At 41.4% G+C, this 25,901-nt stretch overlaps 1 protein-coding gene across 2 annotated transcripts in view; it reads right to left on the bottom strand.

Annotated features, from left to right (window-relative positions):
* Positions 1-25,440, bottom strand: part of PDGFD (platelet derived growth factor D) — a 143,029-nt gene extending 117,589 nt beyond the window's left edge. Inside the window, exon 1 of one of the 2 annotated variants that reach the window (XM_064441294.1) lies at positions 24,773-25,440. In XM_064441294.1, the coding sequence (XP_064297364.1) occupies positions 24,773-24,902 (130 nt within the window). In that variant the 5' untranslated portion in view covers positions 24,903-25,440. The remainder of the gene's footprint in view (positions 1-24,772) is intronic. The other variant, XM_064441293.1, reaches the window with a different exon arrangement.
* Between the last annotated feature and the right edge of the window lie 461 nt (positions 25,441-25,901).

Raw genomic sequence — 25,901 nt, 5'->3', positions numbered from 1 at the left:
TATAATCTCTTTGAAAAAGTTGCCAGATTGCACAACCAGGAGCCAGAACTTTTAAAGGAAAAAAGCAGTGAGGTTGCTCATGATTACACCTACTTGAGTCCCTTCATTCCACTGTGCAGCCCCAGCTACCACTCTCATTAACCCACTTTTGCCGCATGATTTCCTCTGTCTTGCGCTGTGCAAAAGTTAAGGCACCAGAGTCACTTTTTCTAACTTACAAGAAGAGGCAAATTTAACCTCGTTAGTCTTATTTTTGGGGGGGCAAGCAGGCTCTCAGTAAATATTTTGGATTCCCATTTCTTTTTCATTTCTCATGTAGACCCTACTCTCTGTCCTTTCACAGACTTTTCTATCATATATTAAATATATTAACTTCTCCCTAGCAACAAGACACAAACACAGAAATTGGCAGCTCATGTTAGCTTTCAGCTTTTCCGTGCCTTCCTCCATCTTGGCCATTTTTGGTCCCAGTTGTGCAACACTTAGGATGTGCCACAAGCTCTTGAAAGCAACACATAACCTAACATATTAATTTACAGAGAAACAGAAACGAAGTAGAAAAAGTAATGTAAACTAATATATACTCCCCAGGGACTAGGGCAAATAAAATAAGGAAAAAAAAAACCAAAAAAGACAAGTCATAGATCAAGGAAATGCCCTAGCCGAAGTTTTTCATTGAATGGAAATTAAGAAACAGCTAGCATACTCTGAAATGCTAATAGTTAGGGAGATGCAACCGTCTGTTGTTCAGAACCAGTCCTACAGGACAGTTAGAAGGTTAGCCAAAACAAACAGGAGAGCAGAGGGGATTAGTATCACCTTGCCTTAACATCAGTCTGAGGTGGGGTAAAGCCTTCTCAGGACGAGCCTGTCACTGTGTCATTGCCTACAGACAGAAACCAATGACCAGCTTCATGTACGCACTGCTTTAATCATTAAGTGAGATCAATCCAAAGGTGTCACCAACCCTGCTCCATTTCAGTGGGACATTCTTCCGTGAGGCCAAAACAAAACAAAAAAAAAAAACCTGTAAAGCAGCTTCTGGGAACATCTGTGCCTGTATGTGCCTTTGAACGCTCTGCAAGTCTGCATTCCACTGAATCTCCCTGTAAACAAGATGATATCATACTTTCTATTTTTCATCCTTTCTGGCACACTATTTCATCAGCATTTCTCCTATAATCACTAATTGACAACACATGCTAGCATTTTCCAGCACAATATTTAACATTACACACAAAGCTGCCAAAGCTTCACTGTGTCACTGGCATGTTAGGCAATGCTGGAAATATTCTCCCACCAGAAAACTTGCCACTTCCACAATCTATTCCTTTTTTTTTTGAGAAACTATTTGATATTCACTCTTTCCAGAATCTGCAGGAGTCTCAAGCTTTCTGGAGTATTTTCTTGTTCTTTGAAAGCTTCATTAAAACAATTAATGCATTAATACAATTTCCAGTTAAGTTCACAACGCCATTTTTCCAGAGTGACATCTGATACTCCACCACAACCCCGAGCTTCTGTTAAGCAAGAGCCAACAGCTCACAGATTGGGACTAACCATGACTCACGAAGCCACACCAAACCTGAAGGATGACCCTGCTGGAGAGAGAGGTCCTATGCAGATATTGCCCAAACTAAACTTACAGAGCTCTGTTCATGATAGGAGAAAAGAAAGAAAGGCTTTACACATAAAATCATGTCCTCCAGAGCCCATGGCTTAAACAACTGCAGATCTGCCACTGTCCCACCACAGTCCAGGTTTCTGGGGACTGATAAGCGTGAATCAGAAAGGTCCACGCTTCCTAAGTTTTATATGAGACTTTCTTCAGCAGTAAGGAGGACAGAGGGGAGCAGAAGTTGGCAGGAACAAAACATGCCTTAGCAGGTGGAAGACAGGAGATAAAGGTCCCTTCTAACGAGCTGGAGAATAGGGAATTCCACAGTTCTCCAAAATAGAAAGGAACAGACCGAGCAAAGTGGCAGAGGGAGAAATTTTGTTCATAACAACAACCTTCACTGGAAGGTCCAAAATATAAAGCACACACTTCTGGCAAAGCAGCTGTGTTATGACCATGCTCCTCACCAGCAGAACATAAGCTGTTCTGAGTCTGGAAATCATCCTGGGATATACCTCACACAGGTATAGCAGGGGTATTCGATTTCATATTACATCATATTTTAAAGTTTATTAATAAAGTGCAAAGTTATCTTGAAAAATCTGAATTCTGATCAGTCACATAGGGGACAAAACTGTATAAAACTGTCATGAAAATAGAAGCTTGTCTTAGTGCCTTAAAAAGCTGGGAATAATCTTTCACACGAGCAAATTCACATATTGAAAATTCTCTCACCCAGTACCCATGTTCTGTTCCCATTGCCACTATTGCAAGTATTTATATTTAAGGCACAGCAAGCTGCTACAGTTCAAAGACAAGTCTAGACAAATTCAGACTTAAAATGAGATCAAATTAAACTCTGAACCAGTGGAATAACTTAACAATGGATTCTAGCAAGTTCAAGTGTTTAAAAATAGGATTTTTAAGTAATGAAAGAAAAATTTGCTCTAATCACAAATGTGTCACTGCAATGAAGTAATCATGCAGTGAAATATTATAGTCTGCTCAATGAAGAATGCCAGAATAAATCTAGTGGTTTCTTCTGGTCTAAAACTTGCTTACAAGTTCTGGAGGAACTCCTCTTGCAGAATAAATATCCTGGGATAAATAAACCTGTGTTTATAACAATAATGTAAGTCCACCACAATGGCATTATTTGAAAGGCCACTGTCAGCATTATAGGCCTAATGCATCAGGCCATTACTCTGTAGCACCCTACTTCTGCTGAAGTCATTCAAGCCACAGTGGCATGAAACAAGAGAAAGGTCTTGAAAAGTCAAAAAACAGAGCCTTTGTTCAGAGCTGAGAGAGATGGTGAGGTAGTCTTTCAACTCAACATCCACATGATCAGCAACGACAATCGGAATAATGATAATACACACGTGGAGTGTAGGTAGGCTTCAGTGTAAGACAAAGATTTCTCAAAGTCTTTCCACCTTAAAAAAGTATTCATGCTTCTTTTATTGTACAATTTATGTTAGCCTTATTCATTCTTAGAATGCAATGGAAAATAGAAAATAGAAATAGAATATTCAATATTCAATAGGAAAAAAAAAACCCCAAACTGATAATATCAAATACATCAGGTTATTCTTAACAAAATAAAATATTGGTCATGTTTCACTCTGCAGACACATAAAACTTTTGCCAAGACCTCCCTTAGTTCCAGTTGCTGGCACATAGCAGCACAGTCTGTGTTCTCCTAAGTATGAAGGTTTGACAGTGTATCTAGAAGCAGATTTTCAGCTTTAGGCAACTGGTTCACATAACTTTGCTATCAGACTGATGTCTACAATGCATGGACACAAAGCAGCTTAATGCTACTGAAGTCAGTGGGATGGAAGTATGTGCTTGAGTGTTGCCTTGATTCGGGGACAAAAAGAAAGGCTCTGAAAAAGAGGAGGTTAAGAAATGGGCGTTGGAAGGTGGGACACACTCTGATGGAGAATTCTGCTAAGTATTTAATACTCAGTAAATCATGAGAATCAAATGGTCTTGCCCACTTTCTTCCACCTAAGCCAACATAAAATCCAAGAGGTGCAAAGGTTTAAGGATCTGGCACTTAACCACCTCAATGGGTTGTATATGCCTGATATTTTAAGAATATCAACATGATCTCCACTTTCTGCAAAGGACCATGGTAAATAGACACAGCTAGTCCTTTATACAGGCATGAGACTAGCTGTTAAACTGTATCCACATAAATTCTTTAGTCATATATATTTTTCATCAAACTATCTCAGTATTTTTAAGCATGTGAGACTTGCACTTGGTGACCTATAATTTAATAAACTATGCTTGAAGCATGCACAATAACATTCAATATACAAAGTGATCTTATATTGAGTCAGCGCATTTACAGGCAAACAGTTTTAGAGTTGGTTTCCCATATGAACACGCTAAGTCTACATGTCTGCTTGTCAATCCCCACTACTGGATTTTTAACCTTGGAGCTAATTGGAACCAATCTCAGATAGGAAGACAGGTTGCAAGATATAGTACTTCTGCAAATTAGGAGAAAACAGGAGGCCAGCCAGAAAAATGGGCTCTGTTAATGACACTACTCAGAAAAAAGTTGCAGAATGGGAGCACTGTTATCAGGCATCAGGGAATCCATGCTGGCTCTCACCATAAAGATTAAAAACCCTTAAGAAACCAGTCATTGTTGGTTCACTTCTCATAAAACAGCCTATTGTCAGAAAAGCATTTTAATAACTTCGCACCCAAAACCCAATTCATCTGTCCTCTCTATAGTTTTCAACCACTCTTAATATGCTGCCACTGCTTATACAGCAGTATAGCATTCACATGCTAAAACTGTAGACCAGCATGCTAGTTCTGTATTCCAGAAGGGAACAGGAAACAAAATTACTCGGAACATCTTCCTGTTAGCAAGGGTCAGTTTATCAATACATAACATGATCATTTTCTATAAATACACCAAGGAATGAATTTCAAAGAGAGAGAACCACCCAAGCTAGATAACAGAGTTTGTCTGGGAGCAAACAGATGTAAACTTGGTGCAGCCAAATCATGGCCAGAATTATAGGAAGGCTGATAAACAGCTTTGGTACAGCCACCAAGGAGTACCATCAGTAGCACAGAATATACTGTTTTTAAGATGGAGCTCACTTGACTTGTATACAGGGACTTAGACTGAGGCAGCCCTTCCAGCTGCAGTGTAAGCTAAAGAAGTATGGAGGTGAAGCAACCGCACTATTTGATGTTGAATAAAATATGTGAGCAAAGGATTTCATAGGAAATGTGAAGAGTGGTGAATTATGTTAGTAATATTGCCTAGCAGGAAGACAGATATAGCTCTATGAATGGGAAAAGATTCAGACCTCAGAAAAAAATGCATATTTAGCAGAATATGGCATACAAAAAAAAAGGTGTGAGAAGTGAGACAACCTGTGGGTAGTATGAGGCACTACTTACCCCTACTGAAGGCTAGAAAGATGAATGAGCTACACAGAAAATGAAGGACAACAAAAGTTAGGTGTATGAATATGGAAAATTATTTAGACAAAGAATGGGAGAGGACAATCATGCTGAGAAGACTCCAGTTATGTAGGCAAAAGAAGCCCTTGAAAGTGGACTATAGCTTAGAGAGACCACAGGCTTGCAAAATGTAAAGAACACTGAGTAATCTACTCCCAGGATTAAACATGTTTACATTTGTTGCTATATCTGAGCCACAATACTCAGCATTTTTAAGATTAAGCTGGTGAGGGTGAGAAGAAAGCCATCTAACAGTTGTGAACCTCATGAAGAGGCCAAGTGAAAAGATGGAGAGATGCAGAAAGAGAAATGAGGACCTTAGCTTTATTTTTAATGCCTGCTAAAAGCCTTCAAGGTGCAGACTAAACTTAAGGTACAAAATGCTATTATCTTTACTCTGAACTAGCCTTCCCCAGTGGAGTTTTATTCAGATCAAAAGAGGATTGATGCTGAGATCCTTTGGTTCAGATCACATACAAGTGACTTTTTTCAGTGTATCAACAGATAATAATGACAGGAGAGAGGACAAACAGTCACTGCTTGTCCAAATCATTATCCCTAGCATATTCTACACATCTGCCTTTGCTTTTCTGTTTAAACTCAAAAATAAGAGCCAAGAAGGAATTCTTACAATTTGTATGTTTGTATGTCTTGGTAGGAACTGCTGGAACAGGCCAAATCAGTCGTTGAGTCTCATACCTTTCTTCTGATAGTACTTGGGCCAAGGTCCTCAGAGGGTAACTTAAAACTACAATAGGGATAAGCGATTTTGTAATATTAGGTAACAAGAGAAAATACCTTTTTGATAATAGAGTTTTAAAATTCTATTTGGATTCACAGACCTAGAAACGTTCAGTTAATTTAATTATAGTTTCTATTCAACTTCATTCAGGGCCACACTCTGCACACTGGAAACAATGGTAGCAATGTCATTATCTTGCAGGGCCTATGGTCAAATCCAAAAGTGTCTTAGCATTGCTCAGAACTTATTAAACCATTTGTCTCACATTAGATGCAACCAAATACCCTTTAGAAATATCATGAATCAGGCCTTCTACCACTTGAACTTTTGCAAGTAAATTTATTGTGTAAATAAACCCTTACAAGACCTCCACAGAAACACCATTTTCCAGTTAAATTGGGTGCCATCATCTATTCCCAAAACGGGTCAAAGAAAGAATCCCATCTTAGCTTTTCTGTACTGTGTTATTTATATACCCTCTCACTTCTGCATTTCCATTCACTAGCTCTTACATCAATTTTTGTGCAGTTTGTTTACCCAAACAAAAGATGCCTCACAGCTGTAAGACAAGGAAGCAAGACTTAAAGTCCCCACTGGACATGTCTGCATTTCCTCAGGTTTGGATTTCTGGTATATCAGAATCTAAAGCTTTTAAAGCTTAACTTTGAAAAGACAACTGATTAATAATTATACCATTTAAACTACAAGTTATTTGTGGGGACAAAAGTCCAAGCTTGCAAATACTTTTTTCAACACCAGTAGCTGGAAGGAAATAATGTGAAGGGCCGAATAAGAATGGGCTGGGATCTCTTCCTGAAAAGGATGAAATGGGGCATGCTGAGCTCTGATGTTTTATTTCTGTTCTAAATGCGTTACATGTGAACCAGAAACAGTATTTGGATGTCCAGAAAATACTCAGTTTCTAGTTGCAATTGTTTTGGATTCAGAGCCATTGCACAATGCTAAACAAACCTTATAGGCTCACGGTGTTCCTACCAAGATATAAATCTCAGTCTAATAACCAAAATGTGATTTGCCTCTCTACTTCTCCCATGCACTCTGCAATCTACGATATCTGTTATGCTTATGTTCTACTTTCACATGGGAATTACACATTAACTACCTTTACCAGCAAGTTTAGATAGAAACACCTTATGTCCATTCTTAATGGCATAGAATCTCTCCAGACTCTTGCTTCCATTAACTTCTTCCGACAATTATTATTTTCAATAAGAGACACTTATTTTATCTTCTTTTTCAAGAACAGAAGTTCCCTAATTCCTACAACTCTACTTCCTATGACTTTCTTCCTTTATGTGTTTAAATTCTCCTACTGAAGTACTCATAACTCTGAGAAACAAACTATGACTGGATGAGGATTTCTGAAAGCTCTCAATACTCTATTCCCATTGAAGTCACTGCCAGCTTTATCCCATGCTCCAGTGGGATGAGAGCTCAGGGGATGGCTGAGGCCTGATTCCATGTTGTAGTGCTTCCATAAATGGAATTCTAGGTATAAACAAAATCTACATTTTAATACTTCAGCACTCCATAACATCACCAGTGTGAATTTGCCCTATGCCTATATTCCCATTTGTGAGCTTCCCTAATAACTACTGAACCTGTTGGCTAAATTGAGGATAAAAGCCTCAAAGGTATTACAGTTGTGTTAGTTTTCTGAAGATAGGCAGGAAAATGGAGAGAAGGGAGACTGTATTAATACCTCCCTTGGAGCTGGGAAGCATCATGAGCCTCATCCTCACTGGTCTGCAGGCAATCCAGAGGGAGAACATTACTGTATGCTTTAACACTGGGAAAAGTTTCAAATGCAGCTCACGTTTCACAGCACAGCCTACCAATGAGACACAAAGCCTTCAGAGATCAGGTTGCATTACTTCTGCTGTCCAAAGAATTACATTTTATTTGAATTCCATACGTTAAATAAAGCTTACACCTTAACACAGTAAGATTTAGACATTTTATATCTGCATTTAGATAGGTTTATTTTAAGCAAGAAAATACATTTTAAAACAAATTCTAAATATATGTGGGATTATTTTTTCTTTGCTTTTACATCTGCTGATCAACAGGGGAAAACAGTATCTTACAACATGTGACTGGTATAAAGTCATCAAGTATCTTTCACTACACAGTTTGAGGTGCTAGAAGATACGTAGAAGTCATTGACCACATGCGCTACAGCTGCAGGTCCAGGGAGGACACCTGCAGGCACAGGTGTTCAGTCAGCATTATGGCTGAGTAGGTCTGATCAGGATGAGTCAAGAGAGGAAAAGGGGAAAGAGGCTTCAGTTGAGCAGCGAGACAAACACAACTTCCAAGACACAACAAGTAAGGAGGTAACGGGCTCAAAAAATGTAGATTCATGTTTGCATTTACATGTTCATGTAAATGCACCCAAAGGTATCTTATTAGGAATGCTACCACAAGATTAATGATGTTCTTTGCAGTTTGGGAGTTGACATTCAACTCTGCAGCAACCCCTGGCTCAACTTGCATGACTGTGTACCTTCAACAAGGCATTGCTGAGAGCTGCTTCCTTACAAGCAGTGGTTTCAGTTCCTGCCAGAAACCTCTGACAAATTCATTCTCTGTGAGTCAGATCCTAGTGCCATTATGAGGACTCAAACAGCTGTCAGGGATGATACATATAATCTCAGTTGACCTCTGTCCATATAAAAAAATACTAACACAAAATATTGTGCAAATATATGCTGGTTTAAGACTATTTAATAACTGCCTGTCATCCTGATAAAAAAAGTGAAGAAAAATCTAATCCTAAACCTGCTCTTATTCCAACAGTATTGTCAACCCTCCACACTTTATCCCAAAAACAGTGGTAGCGAATACTATTCTTGAGGCTTGCATTCCCAGCGTGATGTACTGGTATCACTTGCTAGTCAGAAATAACTAGCATAATGCCATTGTTCATCACTCTAAAGAAATCTTTAATCTTATCCTAAAGATGCAGCGTTTTGAAGAGATCAAGAAAACCCAACTCACATTTCTCAGACAGCGATAAAAACTGGCATATTTTAAGGTACTTCCCTGAGCTTGCCATGCAACTGACCTAGTTGCCCTAGACTCGCTCTGTATTGAGTGCAAAAAGAAGGCACATGCAGAAGGTAATTCTACCCACTTGAAGACAGACATCTAAAACAAATGGGATGAACGGTTCTGTGCAGGTGCCTTTCTCTCCCCCTCAATTATAAGGGAAGCTTTAACAAAATGCCCCATTTTTCAAACCACCAAAGTTTAGTAAAATGAACTTTTTTCTCTATCAGTTACATTTCTGCCTCATTGAAACACATGATAAGGCAAACTGTATCTAAATGTAAACGTGTAAGAACCCCTTAAGCATAAGGCAAACACGTACATACGTACAGACAGATGTATGTACAAATGTATACACACACACACACTTTTCAAAGGCCTGCAGCCAGGAACTGAGATAAAGTGACTGACTTCATGACATGTTTTCTGATCTACTGTGGAGTTACAAAGATGGATTGATTCACATCTGAGATTTCAGATGGGATTTAAAGCTACTAGAAGGAGACATAGCTTTATATCTTTAATTTTAACCTGAGTTTTCATTTTTACTTTTCAGGCTTGTTTGTTTTAAAAGAATGCTTAAAGACACAACCATTAAGAACATATTTGTCTGCAATTAAATATAACTTAGCACAAGATCGAGTGATTCTGCTCCCTAGGAAGATGAGTTATATCTAATAATATTTAAAGCAACTTTGTCTCACCATATATTTATTGCACATCCTGAATTTTATGATTTTTTAAGTTGTCAGAGAACATAATCATAATAATGAAAATGATTGTTTTTACTGTGATTTGCATCAAGCTGCATTTGGCTAGAAATCAGAATTCAATTAAAATGTACATATCCCAGCATTTTAAATAGCTCTTAGTTAAATAAAATTACATTAATTGTGTTGAAAGCATCAGAAAAAGAAGTACCATAACGTATTTTGCATTCAAGTCTGAAGGAAATACTGCCTGTTAATGAACTCCCATTGCTCCTATTCACACAATAGCAGCCATAGTTCTGAAATGATTCATGGGCCCCAAAATAAAATGAAGTGAAAATTTCAATCTTTTTGAAAGCATCTGTGCAGGTATGTTCCTATGCATATTTTGGATGTTTTTCTCTGCAATGCTGACTTCATACACTTGTAGTTGTTTTTTACTTATGGACTGAAAGAGAAAACAAATTATTCTGGTTTTGGGGGGTTTTTTTGTAAGCCAAAACTGATTCCTCAATTTTGAGTGAACTAAACAAAATGGAAAAAAAAAAAGAAGAAAGAATATTCACTCTACACTTGCCAGGTAAACTGAAACCAAGAACAATGAAAGTGAAATTTCTGCACAGCAGCAACTTAAGTCTCAGATTTTGAAAAAACTGCTAACACCAGCATTTAATCAACTGTAAATATAGAAAATGCAGGTACTTAATGAACTACATCTTACTGTGATATGGTTGCAAAACTTGAGCTGACTTCAAGAGATAGAAATAGTTCTACAATTCCATACATAATTAAGAAAACAGCAATATTTCAAGCAGTGGAATTTGACAGATCTCAATGAAACAGCATTTTGCAGTTATCCAATACCTTGTGTTATATCTCACAAAATATTACATTTTGCTCACATCTTCAAATAAGCTGTTATGATTTCAAATGGGTTTCTTTTTCAAACTAGAAAGCATGCCTTTTTGATTAACAATGTTTTTATTACACAATCGAGCCCTATATTTAAGAAAAAACTCCCTCAAAAAATAATCAGAGAAGAATTTGCGGATTATGTGAAGATTCCTGCAGAATAGTCTCCAGAGCATAGCAGCCCCACCAGCATTCAGTTTCAAATGCAAAAATCATGTGACATCAATTCTTCAAAACAACATAGGATTAGAAAGATTTTCACTGAAATATAAAACATGATTATAGCTGAGAACAACACATTTATTACTGTAGTATAAAAGTTTTATGTCAAGACAGTTCCAAAACTGTAGAAGCAAAAAAGCGTGACCTGCTTTTCTATCAGAACAATAAAAAGTCCTGTATAGAGTTTATGTAAAAGGTTGTAGGGCCTGTTAACAAAATTTTATCATTCGCACATCTGAATTTGGAGTTAGGTCCCAGATACTCAGAGATGAGCATCAGCTTAGATCCCATGCATACTACCAGGGATAGTGGAACTAAAGAAATTTATAACACTTTGCACTTATTGGAGAGAAATCCTAACTAGAAGTGAGATAGGAACCTCCTCACTGCCTGATAATGTGATTTGGTTCATAACGGCTTCTTTTCAAAATACAGGCAAATAGAAAAGGATTATTCTGAAATTATTCTGGCAGGAAGAGCCAAAGGAATGAAACACAAATGTTACAGCATAAAGGCTCCATATTATCTTTAGAATGCTCTATGGAAACAGAGCTATTTACACTAGAATCAAGTAATACTGCATGGCATTTGATTACCTTTCTACAGATAGACTAGCTGCTACACACACAGATACACACACACAGAATCACACAGACCAGAAACCACCATTTCTCTCTTAGAAAAACAGGATACAGGAGAAGGTTACAGAATATGGTTATGGTCTCAAAACTAGGTGCTTGAAAGCACTGGAAACTAAAAAATCTGTCCAAAGAATCCCAAAGACCTCTGCTTAACACCCCCATCAGTGGTAGCATGAATGCAAGTCTGAACTACCTTTGCAGCTGAGGATTTCTCCATGGGGAGGGCAACCAAAGCTGTCTGAAGTGTATTCATTACATTCTAGTTTAGAAGTTGCCAGAATAATTGCAGGGAGAGACAGTAACCACTAGAAGATAACACAGCTTATAAAAGAATAACTCATTATTTACATGCTTAAAATTAGATGTCATCAGCTGCTGCCTCAGTGTGGACTGAGTGATCCTGATGGATTTATGAGACACAATCCTAGACACTCTTTTCTCTCAAGATTCCTCAAGCATATGTTTCTTTATATACAGGATGGTCTCCGGCTATCAGATCTAGAGGAAAGCACACACGAAGATGCTGCCTCTCATGTTTTCTGTAATAATTCCATTCATCCTCTGCCAACCACAGGGGAGAAAAGCCATAATTGTTTTATATATAATTTAACCAGCTCTACTCCTTCTCTTCTCTCTACTCTTCTCTTTTCTCTTCTCTTCTCTTCCTTTCCCTTCTCTCCTCTCCTCTCTTCCTCTTGTCAAATATGAATCCGTAGAGTATGAATCTAGGAATACCAGCTAATACTGGAAACAAGGACCTCGCTCCTACAGGAGCATTAACTACAGTAGCATTAACAGCTTCATTACAGTTCGATTCCTCTCAGCAAAGATGTCTAAAAATTGTCAGTCTAGTGTGGAAAAAAGATTCAGTCTAATGTGGAAATTAGGTGCTAATTAAGTCACCTGAACATCTGAACTTTTGCATCACAAAAGTTGTAAATGCTAATCTATGTATTTTATTTATCATTCATTAGGAAGAGGTGAACGGTAGCTAAATTCACACTACGTTAATAAGGTCACAGTTACAGTAAATTACTTTTGTACAATTTAAGTACTATCACACAATACTTAAAACTGCATTATTCCTAGTCTTGGGCGTAAGGTGAGGAGAGGACCTACATCCACTGTTCGTCTTCCAGGGTAAGTGAAAATGGCACACACTGATACAAAATGACACAAAAGATGTGCCTCACATGAGGAGCACATGGACTGGCTCTCCCACGCAGCTCAGCGAGGAATACAAAGGCTGAACACATCATCTGTTTCTCTAAGCAAAAGCTGCAGTACCACATGAAGTAACTGCAAAAAAGTCACATTTGGCAATATATAGGATTGTTTGCTGACACAGGGCTAAGCTGTGGCTTTGTTTCTTCGGGCAGAGGGGAGTAGGCAGGAGGGAGCCCCATCCAGTGCACCCTGGAACAAGGGGATCCCCTTCCAGATTTACCTGCAAGACATGGAGCAGCTACTTCAGTATGGAGTAGGGATGAGTCTTAACAAACTATCCAACTTCTTCCAGCCTCTCTGCCTTAGTCATTATTTACAATGACATCCTTTCTACTGCACTGTGTTTGTACACCTGAGAAGAAGATTAACTGGGAAACCAAGGCAGGGCTGCAGCTCCTTCCCCATCTTCCCTCTGACATTCCATACATGGCTGGTCATGCACATGCTCAGCTAACATGGTTTTATCCTTTAATCCTGCTATGTCTGGCCCTACAATGAATCTAACAAAAAGACAGACAACCTTTTTGGTTCTCCTATTTTCTTTATTTTGTACATTTAACAAGGCTGTGTAGTCAATTCCACTTCGTACCTAATGAGACTTTGAATTTCATTTTAAAAATACGTTTCAGTTTAATCCCACATGTTTAGTCATCTGGCAGTGTTGGTTTTCATCCTGCCAAGAACTGAAATAAAAATGTCTCTGTTGCTAATATCTTTTTTTCTTCTTTTTTTTTTCTAGTTGCCTTCCTTTGCCTTATTATAAGAGAAAATATTTGGCAAAGGTCTGTGAGGGCAGTGCTTCGTTTTGAATGTAGTAAATGGGTGATTTGACAGGTACTGGAAATCTTCAGCTTTCAGTCTATTCTCAACTCAGTTTTTCTGGGCCTCAGATATCAGCATCAAAAAATCAAAGTTTATAACTTTTTAATAGAAATGGTGCATATATGCAGGAAAAAACATGGGCATTCCATGTGAAATCATTCAGCAACCATTATGTGTATGAATTCTTTATTAGTATCCATCATAAGCAAGCAGAGTGTATCTTGGATGGGGCATGTAGCTTTCTAATAGAAGTTCAGCTAAGTCCCTTGTGGGAGTAGCCTGGGCTTCTACTCAGCTCTTTCAGCAGGCCCACTCACGGTCTCTGAAAAGCTGTGCCAGCTGCTGCTGTACAGGTAAGAACCTCTGATAAAACCAATTTACAGAGCTGCCTGGATTCGCGTGCTGGCATTGGACCCTCTGTTTTATCTGGTAATTTGAAGAAATTTAAAACTGGCAAAAACATCAAGCCATCAAAATAATCAAAATGCTGTGAAGTTCATGATGTCTCCTAAGTTTAGGCTTTGCTTTAGCCACAGTAGATGTAAAATAAAGTTAAAAAATCGATGATACTGATTTATAATAAATAAACAAAGGAAATGCTTGTCTCCTACCCACGGAAACACAAGAAAAGCAGAACTTGCAGTGACCAGGCTGGCTATCCTGTCTAGAAGAGGTAGCTCTGGGTATTTCTTTTCTGGTCTGGCTAATCATCTTCAAAGGCCTTCTTGAAAATGAAGCACTGGAAATACACTGTCAAAACTACAATGATGTGTACTTAAATTTGCAAACACTTCATTACAAAAGCATTTTTAGAAATATATTCTATCTCTCTTCTGATAAAAATAACAGGTGACACTTTTTTTCCTCAGTCAATATTTTGACTAACGGCTTCCCTAGGGTAAGCTGAAAAGCAATCTGCCTGACAAGGCTTGACTTTAAGTCCTGCAAAAGATGGTGATGGCACAAAAAATAGAAGTAGCATCAGGAAACAGCATTGTCATTGTAAGGCTGCAGAGAGAAAACGTGAGACAAGACCCTTCTACAAAAATAAAAGGCAGCACCTGCAAGCCTTGAAAAATATCCTGCATGTATTGATAAAAAAGACTTTAAAATCATTCTTCAAAAAAATAAACTGAAGTGGCATATCAAGTCATTATAATTTCTTCTTCATGGCCCTCCTCTATTTCCTTATGCACTAGATGAAACTAAACCCAAGGAATGTGCAAAGAAACAAAAACAGGATAATAGCTTCCCCTGTTTTGTTCTGGGTTTTCTTTGGAGGGGAGACTGCTATTTAACACCCATGTCACAGGAGTTATTTTCAGGCAAGCATGTGAGATCCAAGATATTTGATTTTTATGCAGGACATCCCACTGTTGTTTCTTATGATTCTCTGTTCCTCAAAAATGGCTATCCACGTCCCCTGTTATTTTACCTCAGTATGTCACACAGCTCTGAGCCTGCAAAAAAATGGCAGCAGCTCTGAGCAGGAAAGTTGACAGGAGGTGGGACAGCACAGGCAGCAAGCCCACAGCATTTTAAGGATGGCTGCACCCTGGTAAGGATCTCCAGTCTTTGCCCACATGTAATGACTGCAGTGAGTGGCAGTTCTGCCCCTCCAGGCTGCCAGGCTCAACCCCTACAGTGAAACAGAAGGTATTACCATATACCGTTGCTGCCCACAGAAAAACGTCATCAAATGCATGAACACTGCGCAGTGAAGTCCTACTGCATGTGCTGTGACTGAATAGAGGACTGGAGAAAAAGCAAGCTGAACAGCCACGCTGGTCCATTTCTCATCCTCCTCTGCTTGCCGCTGTGGGAACGACACAGGTCCAGAATCGGTCCTCAGATGCGCACTAGCATATGGCATGAGGTTCCTCTGTGGTGCAAACATGTTTCTTTTCTGGAGTGATGCTTGTTTCCATGTTGACATGTGGCCAAGGGACTCATGTCTTGAAGTCTGTTGGGAGGCAGGCTGTATGTATGGGGATGGGGATGTAACGTCAAAACCTGGCTCTGCTGTGCAGGTCCAAGGACAGACCCAAGACCCCTTGGCATCACTCAAGGGTGCCGCAAAGGTGGGGTTGTCACTGCATCCATTTCTCAGAGGCACCATTCAAGACACTCTAAGCGCACTGTGCTGTAAATGTGGTGTGCACTGTCAGAGAACTGACTTTGGAGGTGCTAATTATGTGAAAGCGGATCACATATATACTGGCTAGGAGCAGCCAGATTGCTACTACAGGATGCAAGAATTTCATCTCTTGCTTAGAAGAAGAGGTTAACTTTGGCTCCCACTTTCCAGGATCTAATGAATGATGGGAATTGGTGAGAAATGCATACCGTGTCATTAGGCTCTCCTGGGTGACAGGTGTTAATTAGAAACAAAATAAAACCAAGTCTACCCAAGCAAAGAACTGTTCTCTGCCATTATGAGGATAGAAGGAGCAAAGAATATCCTTCTCACAACTACGCTGCCACCCTACCAGAACAACAGCGAAACATGCAGGCACAGGGGGTTTAGAGGCCCCAGGTCACACCGTATGGACAGCAATGAAGGAAACCAGCATTCCCCTGTGCTGACTTCCAAACATTTAGCAGCCTAACACAGCAACGTGAAAGTGACTTTAGCACCAAGGGAACAGGCCTACCACCTGATCCAGGAAAAGAAACACTACCGTAACTTTGGGGCTTTCTATTGATTTCGAAGTAGCAAATTCTCTGTAGGCTTCTGTGATCAGGTCTTAAACGTTATACTGACATCTGTATGTGTTAGTGAAATAATTCCTATCAGCATTTATCTCTGCTGAGGCATCGTGATTAATAAGAAAGAATAAGATAAGAAGCTATGTTGGTCCATTTCCAAAGAATCTAAAGGCATTATTAACACCTGCTTGCTGTTTTCACCCAACATGTCTGTCGCTGGTTTGCTAAAGCAAAGGATTTATTATCAAGCAAATTCCTGGTTGAAAAATTGAGGGCATAATAGTAGATAAGGGGTTTCCAAATGCCACAGTATTTCTGGTAATCAGCATTCTGTGTACCTATTTTTATCCCTTCACTCTAACCAGTCTGGGTCTCTGCTTTATCCTCAATCCACTTTTATTGTGAGTCACATCAGACCAGAAATACAACTATGAGAAAAATCTTCTGCAACTGATCCAAGAAGAAACAATAACAAAAACCCACGCATATTACACTTGGAGCCTCTTTAAAACTAAAAAAAAAAAAAAAAAAAGCAAACAAAAAGCCCAGAAACAATGCAAGACACTGAAAAATACTGACAGGTTTCCTTAAGGTCTTGTTTAGAAATGTACTGCAGCTGAAGTCTCTTGTAGCATACTGTATGGATGGCACAGAAGATCGTCAGTATAGGAGAAAAAGCAGATGGACACACTGAACCCACGAGGCTTTGCTGTGTACTTTTGCTACACAATCTGTAGCTACATCAGTTACCCTGATTTGGGTATTTTTCAGTGCAGGGACACTAATTGAGTATCTTAACTGTGGGTATTGTCAACTTTACATACACAAGCCCCTCACTACAAGACACTGAGGTGCTGGAGCGCATCCAAAGAAGGACAAAGAAGCTGGTGAAGGGTCTAGACCACAAACCCTATGAGGAACAGCTGAGGGAACTGGGGTTGTTTAGCCTGGAGGAAAGGAGGCTGAGGGGAGACCTTATCACTCCCTACAGCTACCTGAAAGGATACTGCAGTGAGGTGGGGGTTGGCCTCTTCTCCCAAGTAACAAGTGATAGCACAAGAGGAAACAGCCTGAAGTTGCACCAGGGGAGGTTTAGACTGGATATTACGAAAAATTTCTTCACAGAAAGGGGTTTTGGGGATTGGAACAGGCTGCCCATGGAAGTGGCTGAGTCACCATCCCAGGGGGTCTTTAAAAGATGCATAGATGTGGTGGATCTTTGGATGCACCATATGCATATGGACATGGTTTACTGGTGGACCTGGCAGTGCTAGATTAACAGTTGGACTTGATGTTCTTAAAGGTCTTTTCCAACCTAAATGATTGTAAGATTCTATGATTCTGTAACGAACTCATCACTGAATTCCTGAACATTTTTTTTCATCCTGTATTAATTCATGTAAAGTGTGAGACAGACCCTGCTGCAGTAAGAGGTGATGGAAGTTTTGTCATTGATTTCAGTGCAACAAAGGTCAACACAGCTATTTTTTGAAGTTTTTCATGGACCTAGTGTTTAATAAGTATTTTTAGAAAGTCTAACATCATCAAGTCCCAATGCACAGCAGGGCTAAAATACATTGGCAGGAAGTTTGTCCAGAAGGTAGAAGTGTGTCCTCCTGCCCCATCTCCAAGTATGCAGAGCTCTGTCTGCCAAAGCAGAAATACAGGACGTTGGCCTTCACAGCATGGGACACGGATCAAAAAGGAAGCATGAAACTGAAGATTACTCAAGTACAATAGGAAGCTTGAGATCATGTAGGATTTATTCACTACCAAAAATATTAGAGCCAAACCCAAACTCCCAAAAGAAAATCTAGTCAGTTTGACACTGTAAACAGGACATTTCCTTAGCTTTGTAAACAGGAGATTAATTTGGAACAAACTGCCAAGTAACCTAACACAATCCAGTATTTTAGCCAAGAGATCCTCACCAGAAGCAGTGATATAAGTGGTCTCTTTTATCCAAAATGTCGTATAACGCAATCAACCTCATAAATTTAATAGCAGGATTTTGAATAGAGCTTGAATCAACTAACTAAAAGGAGTACTACTAAATTTTCCTGCATTAGTGGGCAAATTCTAACTGCAGAGAATGCCAACACAGAGCCTTCCTGGTATTCCTTAGAACTCATTTAATATCCTAGTGTCAAATCCCTGCAGGTCCACAAAACCAGAGCAGGCAGGGCAGACAGCCCTTCTCTACAGCTGGGCACATGCTATGAATATTGAGAGCTAACTCAAGGTGTCTCAGCTGGGTAAGCAAAACCGAATGTTGCTATACAAGGAATGGAGGAAGAAAGCACAGAGAAGGGACACAGCTGGGCCCACAGCTGTGGGCGAACCAGACTTCATGTTCCTGCTACTGATGCGCGTGGGAAGAGGGGTGAGAGTGGGAAAGAGGGAAAGCGGGACAGAAGAGACAGAGAAGGTGACCACTGCTTCTGAGGCAGGATGTCTTCCACCCATCACACCCCCACACCAGCTGCAGTAGGTGCCATTACAGAATGGTTGAGGTTGGCAGGGACCTCTAGAGGCCATCGTTATTGCCCTGGAGGCAACAAGGAGCTGAACATTTTGAAGCCTTTTGGACTCTGGTATCGCAGGCAGCTGCCTCCTTTTCCTGTGATAAGAGCCAGTCCTGTAAGATATTTTATCTGCTGTTAAAAGAGATCAGTCTGTAATTTGCAACAGATATATTTTAATACAAGCAAGACTGGAGTATAAACCATACAAACTTCTGCTCCATCTTTTGTGTATATACTATTATTAGAGGTATGAAACAAAAGCCATTCCCTGTCCTTCTAATTTACTGTTCCCCAAAGGAGTTTCTTGCTGTATAAATAACACGTATTTTGCAGATCTGTTCCTTTTTCTGTAATATTTACACCCAGTCTGAAGGAGTGCCAGAAATGTAATTTAGTGAATTTGTATATTATTTTGTTGAAAGAATTTCTGCATTCAATAATCCTTTTCCCTATAAATTCCTTTTTACTTAATAAAAATTTTAATAACGTGTAAATTACTTGCAGAACTTCCACTCGCAACCTGGAAAACTGACAAACATTTTTAAACATATTTGGTTTTTTCAACCCAATATCCATAAATAATGTGGCTAACAACATCATGTAAAGAGGATCTTAAGTACCTCAAAAAGTTAGGCTCAAATATTTGTCTAACAGTTCACTGTTCAACTAGTACTTCAAAAAGTTACATTACACCTGGGGTTTTTTTTTAGTATTCTAAAAAAAAATCCCTGCCTACAATTTTTTTTTTTATTTGAATGTTAATTTGGAACCAAGTATATCAAGTGTGCTTATTCTCATCTTCCTGTGCTTGTGTCCTCTGATTTATGCATTAGATACGTATATATCCATAATAATATCCTACACTAGATAATCTGTAAAAGATACAATGTATATTTATTCTGTGCATGCATGTAAATAATATGCATGCCTAAGATACATATGCATTATATTTTTAAAAAATTTTAATTGAATATTTGACAAATTTTGCGAATACTTGTACTCTTGCTTCATCATAAGATATTAGTTTTACCTACACTCTCTCACATATAAGCTATTTGAGCTGTGTTATCCCAGAATCCTATAGGACTCAGCTCTTTGACTTTAATCAAATTATAAAGATGCTCAAAGTTAAGGACATGTAGGATGTTATTGCTCTAATGATTCCTGTGAACTTCCTGTTTATGTATATTCCTAGGTGTTTTATAAAACACCACCTCTCTGTGGGATCACAGTGAAAAAAAACACTTAGTATTTTCAGCAGTGTACAATTTCGAAGAATCAAAACAATAAAATTATCAAGTTTCCTGTGCAAGCCTTTTGAGAATTAGCTGGCCTAGTTAAGCTTTATACAAATACAGTAAAAAAAAAAAAAAAAAGAAGCATTGGAGCATTGGGAGTGTTGAGAAACTCAGCGCTGGCTGGCTGGAGAGTTCAGAAGTGAAATGACTTCCACTATATGATACACATTTGCCTGATAAAATATTTTTCAGAGCTCCTTTGGAGAGTTCCTCCACACTGCTTACTGCTGAGTCAGGGTTGGAATTCTCATGCAATATCCTTTGATACTTCCGTCCAAACAGTTAATTATACAGATAAGAGACATCATCAAAGTTAAACAATTGTAGACCAAAGTGCATTAATACAGGTATATTACTGAGGTGGGTTTTTTAATATGATAAAGCCTGAAATACACATTTTTTTTACAAAGCCTACAAAAATAATCAGGAAAATAAAGCTTATAAAAGCAAATTTATTTTAGCTATTTTCCAGTTGACACAATTTTATGTTACCAGAGTCCTTTAAAAAAAAACCATGTATATGAGCCTAATATAAAAGAATTCAGTAAGTGCATTCCAAAACTGAGGTTCCTATACCTGTAGTGACACAAGAGCCATTTCAAAGTGGTATGAAAAAAAACCCAGTTATGTCTTTTCCCAGGAGCAGTCAGTTAACACCTATTTGGTGAGAGAATACTGCCCAAATCATCACATGCTTTTTTCTGTGCACAGGCGAGCACAGGGAAGGGGAGGGTAGAGTTAATGGCCCACATCCCTTTGGACAGGACATCAAAGAGCCAAAAGCTGTTGCCAGTTCCCCAGAATGATAAAGCAGAATTTTTCTTTGTATTTTGATGGTCCACAAGCAAACAAAAGTTTGAAAATTCCTAATTTTTTTGATTCAAAATGAAAACCAGAAACTTATCTCAAGTCATCTGATGTTATGGTTTCAAATCTACATCAGAAGATATTGATTCCATGGCTTTCAGTTGTTTACATACTGAAATGACTTGACACAATGCTGCCTCTTCTCTTCTGCCTTCTAACTTTGGATTTTGAAGTTTAAAATATGTATAGTGATGCTTAGTCTGAGCATACAGACTAGGCGCACTTTCCTAGATTGAGCATCCATACAGATGTTTGTTCAGTAACAGATAAGCAACTGATGTTAGACACCATACAGTAAATAATATTACTTAGCACTTTTTATCTCCAAGTACACATAACAACAAAAATACTAGAAACAAAATAGCAGACAACTTCTAATTAGGCAGTAGTACCTGCATACTGTAAACTGGGAAACTGAGCCAAGGAGAGCAATGGAAGCATCTGGAAGCCCTCTATGTGTTATTCTGATGAACTTCAAAGGACTTAACAGGCAATGGCATTAATAAACACTTTCAGTAAATACCACTACATGTGCTATAAATGTGGCTGGCATCTCTGTGGCACTTTTTAAAAATTGATTAGTGCTACACTGGACAGCTGAGTCATCAATGCCCGTCCTTCCACTAGGACAAGAGGATGCCTTGTAAGCAGGTTATTTATATTCTTAATAACTTCAGCAGGAAGTACAGTCTGGTTAGGTTTGGTAGTCATTAAATAGCAATTTTTGTATGTGCTGCCCTTCATCTATAGATTTCTTCCCAGAGCAACCTCAGTCTTAAGTAAGAGCAATTACAAATAGGCAACCTCTTTTAGCCTAAAAGAACAAAGAGAATCTGAAATCACCATAGGGCAAAGGTCTGTTTTGGCCAGAAGCAAGACCAAGCCTCCATATTAAAGCTCTATGTATGCAGTATCACTAGTTTATCCTCCTTGAAGGTAATAGAAAACTGGAATCCAAAGGATCGTTTTCTTTTTTAATAAAATTGTGCAGGTGGTCTTGGACTTGCCAAGATACAATATTTTTTCAGAGAACTGAACAGACCTTGCTTCCTCTTCAATATCTCTCTTAATTCCACAACATAATAATCATGAGCATCAACCCAGGATGTAATATTAATTTTTATTCCTGCTGTGCATTTTGAGAGAGACTGTTGGAACATACTACCCCCAGTGTACTGTGTCCTCTTAGATCCCATTCCATACTGTCATGTCTGCAAATATTTACAAAACAAAAAATACTGTCTGTCTCACTCAGCAATGCAACCCACAGGTCTTTAATGCTATTCCATATCAGCTCTTCAGACAAAAACAAGGCACAAGCACCACTGAAAATTATAAAAGACAGAAATACTTTTGGTGGCCTACAGCCAGCTATGGTCTAAACACTTTGCCTGTGAGCTCGTCACATGCATGCAACATTTGGAATACAGCTCATAACCTTTGGCAGCACAAATATAGACCTTTAGTCAACAAACGCAAGCAACAGTTTGGTTCATCTGAGTAAAGCCAGGATGATCAGCAGCTGATGTGCTTTAGATGCTGTGACCTGATGCCCAGCTCCACTGCCCATACCAGAACACACTGCCCTTTGCAGAGAAAAAGCAGAAGGATTCCCAAGTACAAGTAGAGAGCAAGGCTGCAGCGTGCTAGGGGTCTGCATGTGGTCTTCCTAGAAATGTGTTACCTCCTCAGTACATGGATAACATCTGCTAAAGGCCTGCAGAGACATCTGACTTCAGCGTGGGTGCGTTTCACTATGCCTGTAGGCTGCAGGCCTAACTAGCATGTGGCCCAGGCAGGGTCAAAGGCAGGGCGTAATTTCAAACAGATCTGCTGCTTTCAAACAGCCCCAGTACCAGTCCACCACGGTACCCAGAGAGTTCAGCCGCTACAAGTTGTGGAAGATAATTTTAAGGGTACAAAGCTTAATCACAATGTAAAATCATCACAACTAGGAAAAGAGCAATTAACTAACCATTTTACATAGGCTTGTTCTCTTCATCACTCCAAGAAGCAATTTTACCACAGGATATCCATGGAGTAAAACACCTATCACACTGCCACTAAGCTGAAAACTTGATTTATGTTAGGGGTTACTGATTTCTTCACTGACTCTACAGAGAAGATCAGAGTAAAACACATTTTGAATTTCTAAGTAAATCACTGCAGTTTTCTGCAAAAAAGCTTCTTTGGAGTTTGACATGGAAGGAAGCTGGCTTAGCTTTGTTCAGAGACGGTCTCAGTTCTTCTATGAGTTTAAGATGGGAGGTTAACAAGTCACAAAACTTGATAAAATACACAATAGTTTTAAAGGATGACACAGAAATAATGGATGTATGATTTTATATAGATTTTTCTTAAATTTGACTTCTGAGACAGAAGGAACTGCAATTCTGTCTTGTTTCCAGACTCACTATCTCAACTCTAAGAAGAAGCCTCTTCTTCATCTTCTCTATGCCTTCTTTCAGTGACTACGAAAGGCATACAAAAGATTATTAAATTCAATATGGCTCCAAAGCTGAAACAAAAACATCTTCCTAAATCAACTGTATACTCATTACACACATTGTATACATGCTGAAAAATAAACACTGCCAAATAGAGAGTACAATCTAGCAAATGGCTCAAGTGACTGGATTCTTAAAATGGGTTTATAAAATATATACATTCTAGCAACTGGAAGATGTTAACTTGAAGACTGAAGACTTCATTTTCAGGGAGAAGATTCTGCATTTTGCTCTGCAAGACAGTACACTGCAACATGCAAGAGCAGGTGCTCCACCTGAAGTAGGAACTCAGCTGAGGCCCATCACCCTTCCCAAACCAAAAGACCTGGTTTTCTTTATCTTTAATCATGAACAAGTGGATTCTGAAGGTGAATTTCTGTGGTGTTATTTTTATGCAGCCTCCGCATTCGTTCACCACAGGGCCGCAGCACATGGCCACGCTGACTGCTCACTTGAGGCGCCTGCGTCCCACGCAGCTGTGCTGCAGACCCTCGACAGCACCTCAACTGTTGAGGATACACTCTGCCACAGCTTGCAGCAAGAAACATGCCAGAGTGCAAACACCAAGACTGAAGCCACCCTCCCTACCAGGCGGGCAGTGTCCAAAAGCCCACAGTGATGGTGTTCACCATCACTGGGCATCCCATTCCTACCAATGGTGTGGCTGGCACATGGGACAAGGCTGGTCTTCACAGGGAACTGCACAGCAGACCCGGGCGAACATCCAGCCCCAGGCCCAGATCTTCCCCCCAAGGCAGCCTTCCCCCAGGAGGAGGCACCCCGAGAGCCACCACAGGAGCCGAAGGTGGCGGAAGGCCGCAGCGTAGCAGGGCGAGGAGCCGCGCTCCCGCCAAGCGCCCCTGAGGCGACGGCGGCGCCGCCCGCGTGCCCTGCCTCGCACGCCACACACCGGCCCTGAGCCCGGGCAGGAGCCGCCACAGACTGGCCGTCCTCCCCGCACCGCCCCCGGCGTCGGCTCATCGAAGGGACACAGGGGACGACGGGGCCCGCGGGCGCCGAAGGGCGCCGGGCGTGGCCCTGGGCGGCAACTGGGACCGAGCGCCCCGCGCCGCCTGGGGCGAGGGGCCGCCCGCAGCCCGGAGGGGACGCTGCCGGCTCCGAGGAAACCCCATCGAAGTTGCCCTGAGAAGTTTGGGGCCGCCCGGCGAAGCAACCGCCGGGCAGAGCCGCCCCTCAGCCCAAACCTCCCTCCCGCCACCCGGCCACACGCTGCCGGGCTGACCCCCGCCGGCCTCCCCGGGACGGGGCCGCCGCCCTCTGGGGACGCGGCCCCCGCTCCCCGGGAAGGGGGGACGGCAGCCCCCGGGGCGCGCCCCGGGCGCGGGGCTGTCTCTGCGAATGCAGCCCTTGGGAATAAAGAAGACAGAGGGACACTTACCATCTCGCCTGATATTCGAGGACCGCAAGGCTTTTATAGATCCGCTCTGAGCAGGGGCAGTGGTGCCCTGACGGCTGCAAAAGTTCGCACAGACGACAGCGTAGAGGAGGAGGAGGATGAGCAGTTGCATTGGGATCCGCTGCGAACGGGACCGTGCCTCTGCAAAAAAACCCGGCTCTCCCGCACCACGGGTGCTTCCCTCCTTCCCTCTCTCGTGTTCTCTCCCCCTTCCCCGACTTTTTGTTTGTTGTTGCGCGTTGCTTGTGTTTGGGGGAGTTGTATGCAGGAGGGGAAAAAAAAGGCACAAAAAAAATAAAAACCAAACCCAACCCAAAAACAAAAAAGCACGCCACCCGAAACAGCAGCAGTCACAGCTGCCGAGTTACTCTCCGAGCTGCCCCCAAACTTCTGCACGCTGAACTTTCTGCTGCGTTTCTGGGGCCGGCCGAACTCGGCAAAGGTGAGAAATCGCGGGCCGGTCCCGCCGCCCCCGCCCCTCGGCCGCCAGCGCCGTGCCCCACGCCGCCGGCGGGGGGCTGCCGAACCGCGCCGCGCCGCGCCGCGCCGCTCGGCAGGAGCCGCCGCCGGGGTGTGGAGCGGCGGGAGCGCCCCGCGCTCGGCGGCGGGGCCGGGGGAGAGGCGGCCCGGGGGAAGGGGGCGGCCCGGGGGCAGGCAGGGAGGGAGGGAGGGAGGGAGGCGGGCGGGAGCGGCCGGCGGGGGGAGGCAGGGAGCGGTGCCCGGGCCCTCCCCGCGTTGCCGGCCGCGCCGACTCCGGCCCGGGCAGACAGTGGCGGGAGGGGTGGTGCAAGCGGACTGGCCCCGGTGCGGCGTGAGCCTGCCCCGCCGGGGGCGCGGCGCTCCGCCGGTGGGCCCGGGGGAGCCGTGTGCCGGGGCTCCCTGCAGCAAAGAGGCCACGCACCCGCGTGTCCCGTCACCCTCGGGCCCGCCGCGGCCACGTCGAGGTTGTCCGTGGGGCTGGTATTACTCAAATCGCTGAGTTGCACCAGGGCGGGTGAGGAGACGCAGTGGAATAACTGGTGAAAACACATCGGCTGAAGAAAACCTGCAGTTGTCCTCGGGAGAAATACATGGGCTGTTCTGTCGTGCCAAGCACTGCCCAAAACTTTTC

The sequence above is a fragment of the Phalacrocorax carbo genome, chromosome 1 (genome assembly GCF_963921805.1).
Source record: "Phalacrocorax carbo chromosome 1, bPhaCar2.1, whole genome shotgun sequence".
Classification (NCBI taxonomy): Eukaryota; Metazoa; Chordata; class Aves; order Suliformes; family Phalacrocoracidae; genus Phalacrocorax; species Phalacrocorax carbo.
The sequence above is the reverse complement of the archived record's forward strand: the minus strand, read 5'-3'. Positions and strand labels throughout refer to the sequence as shown.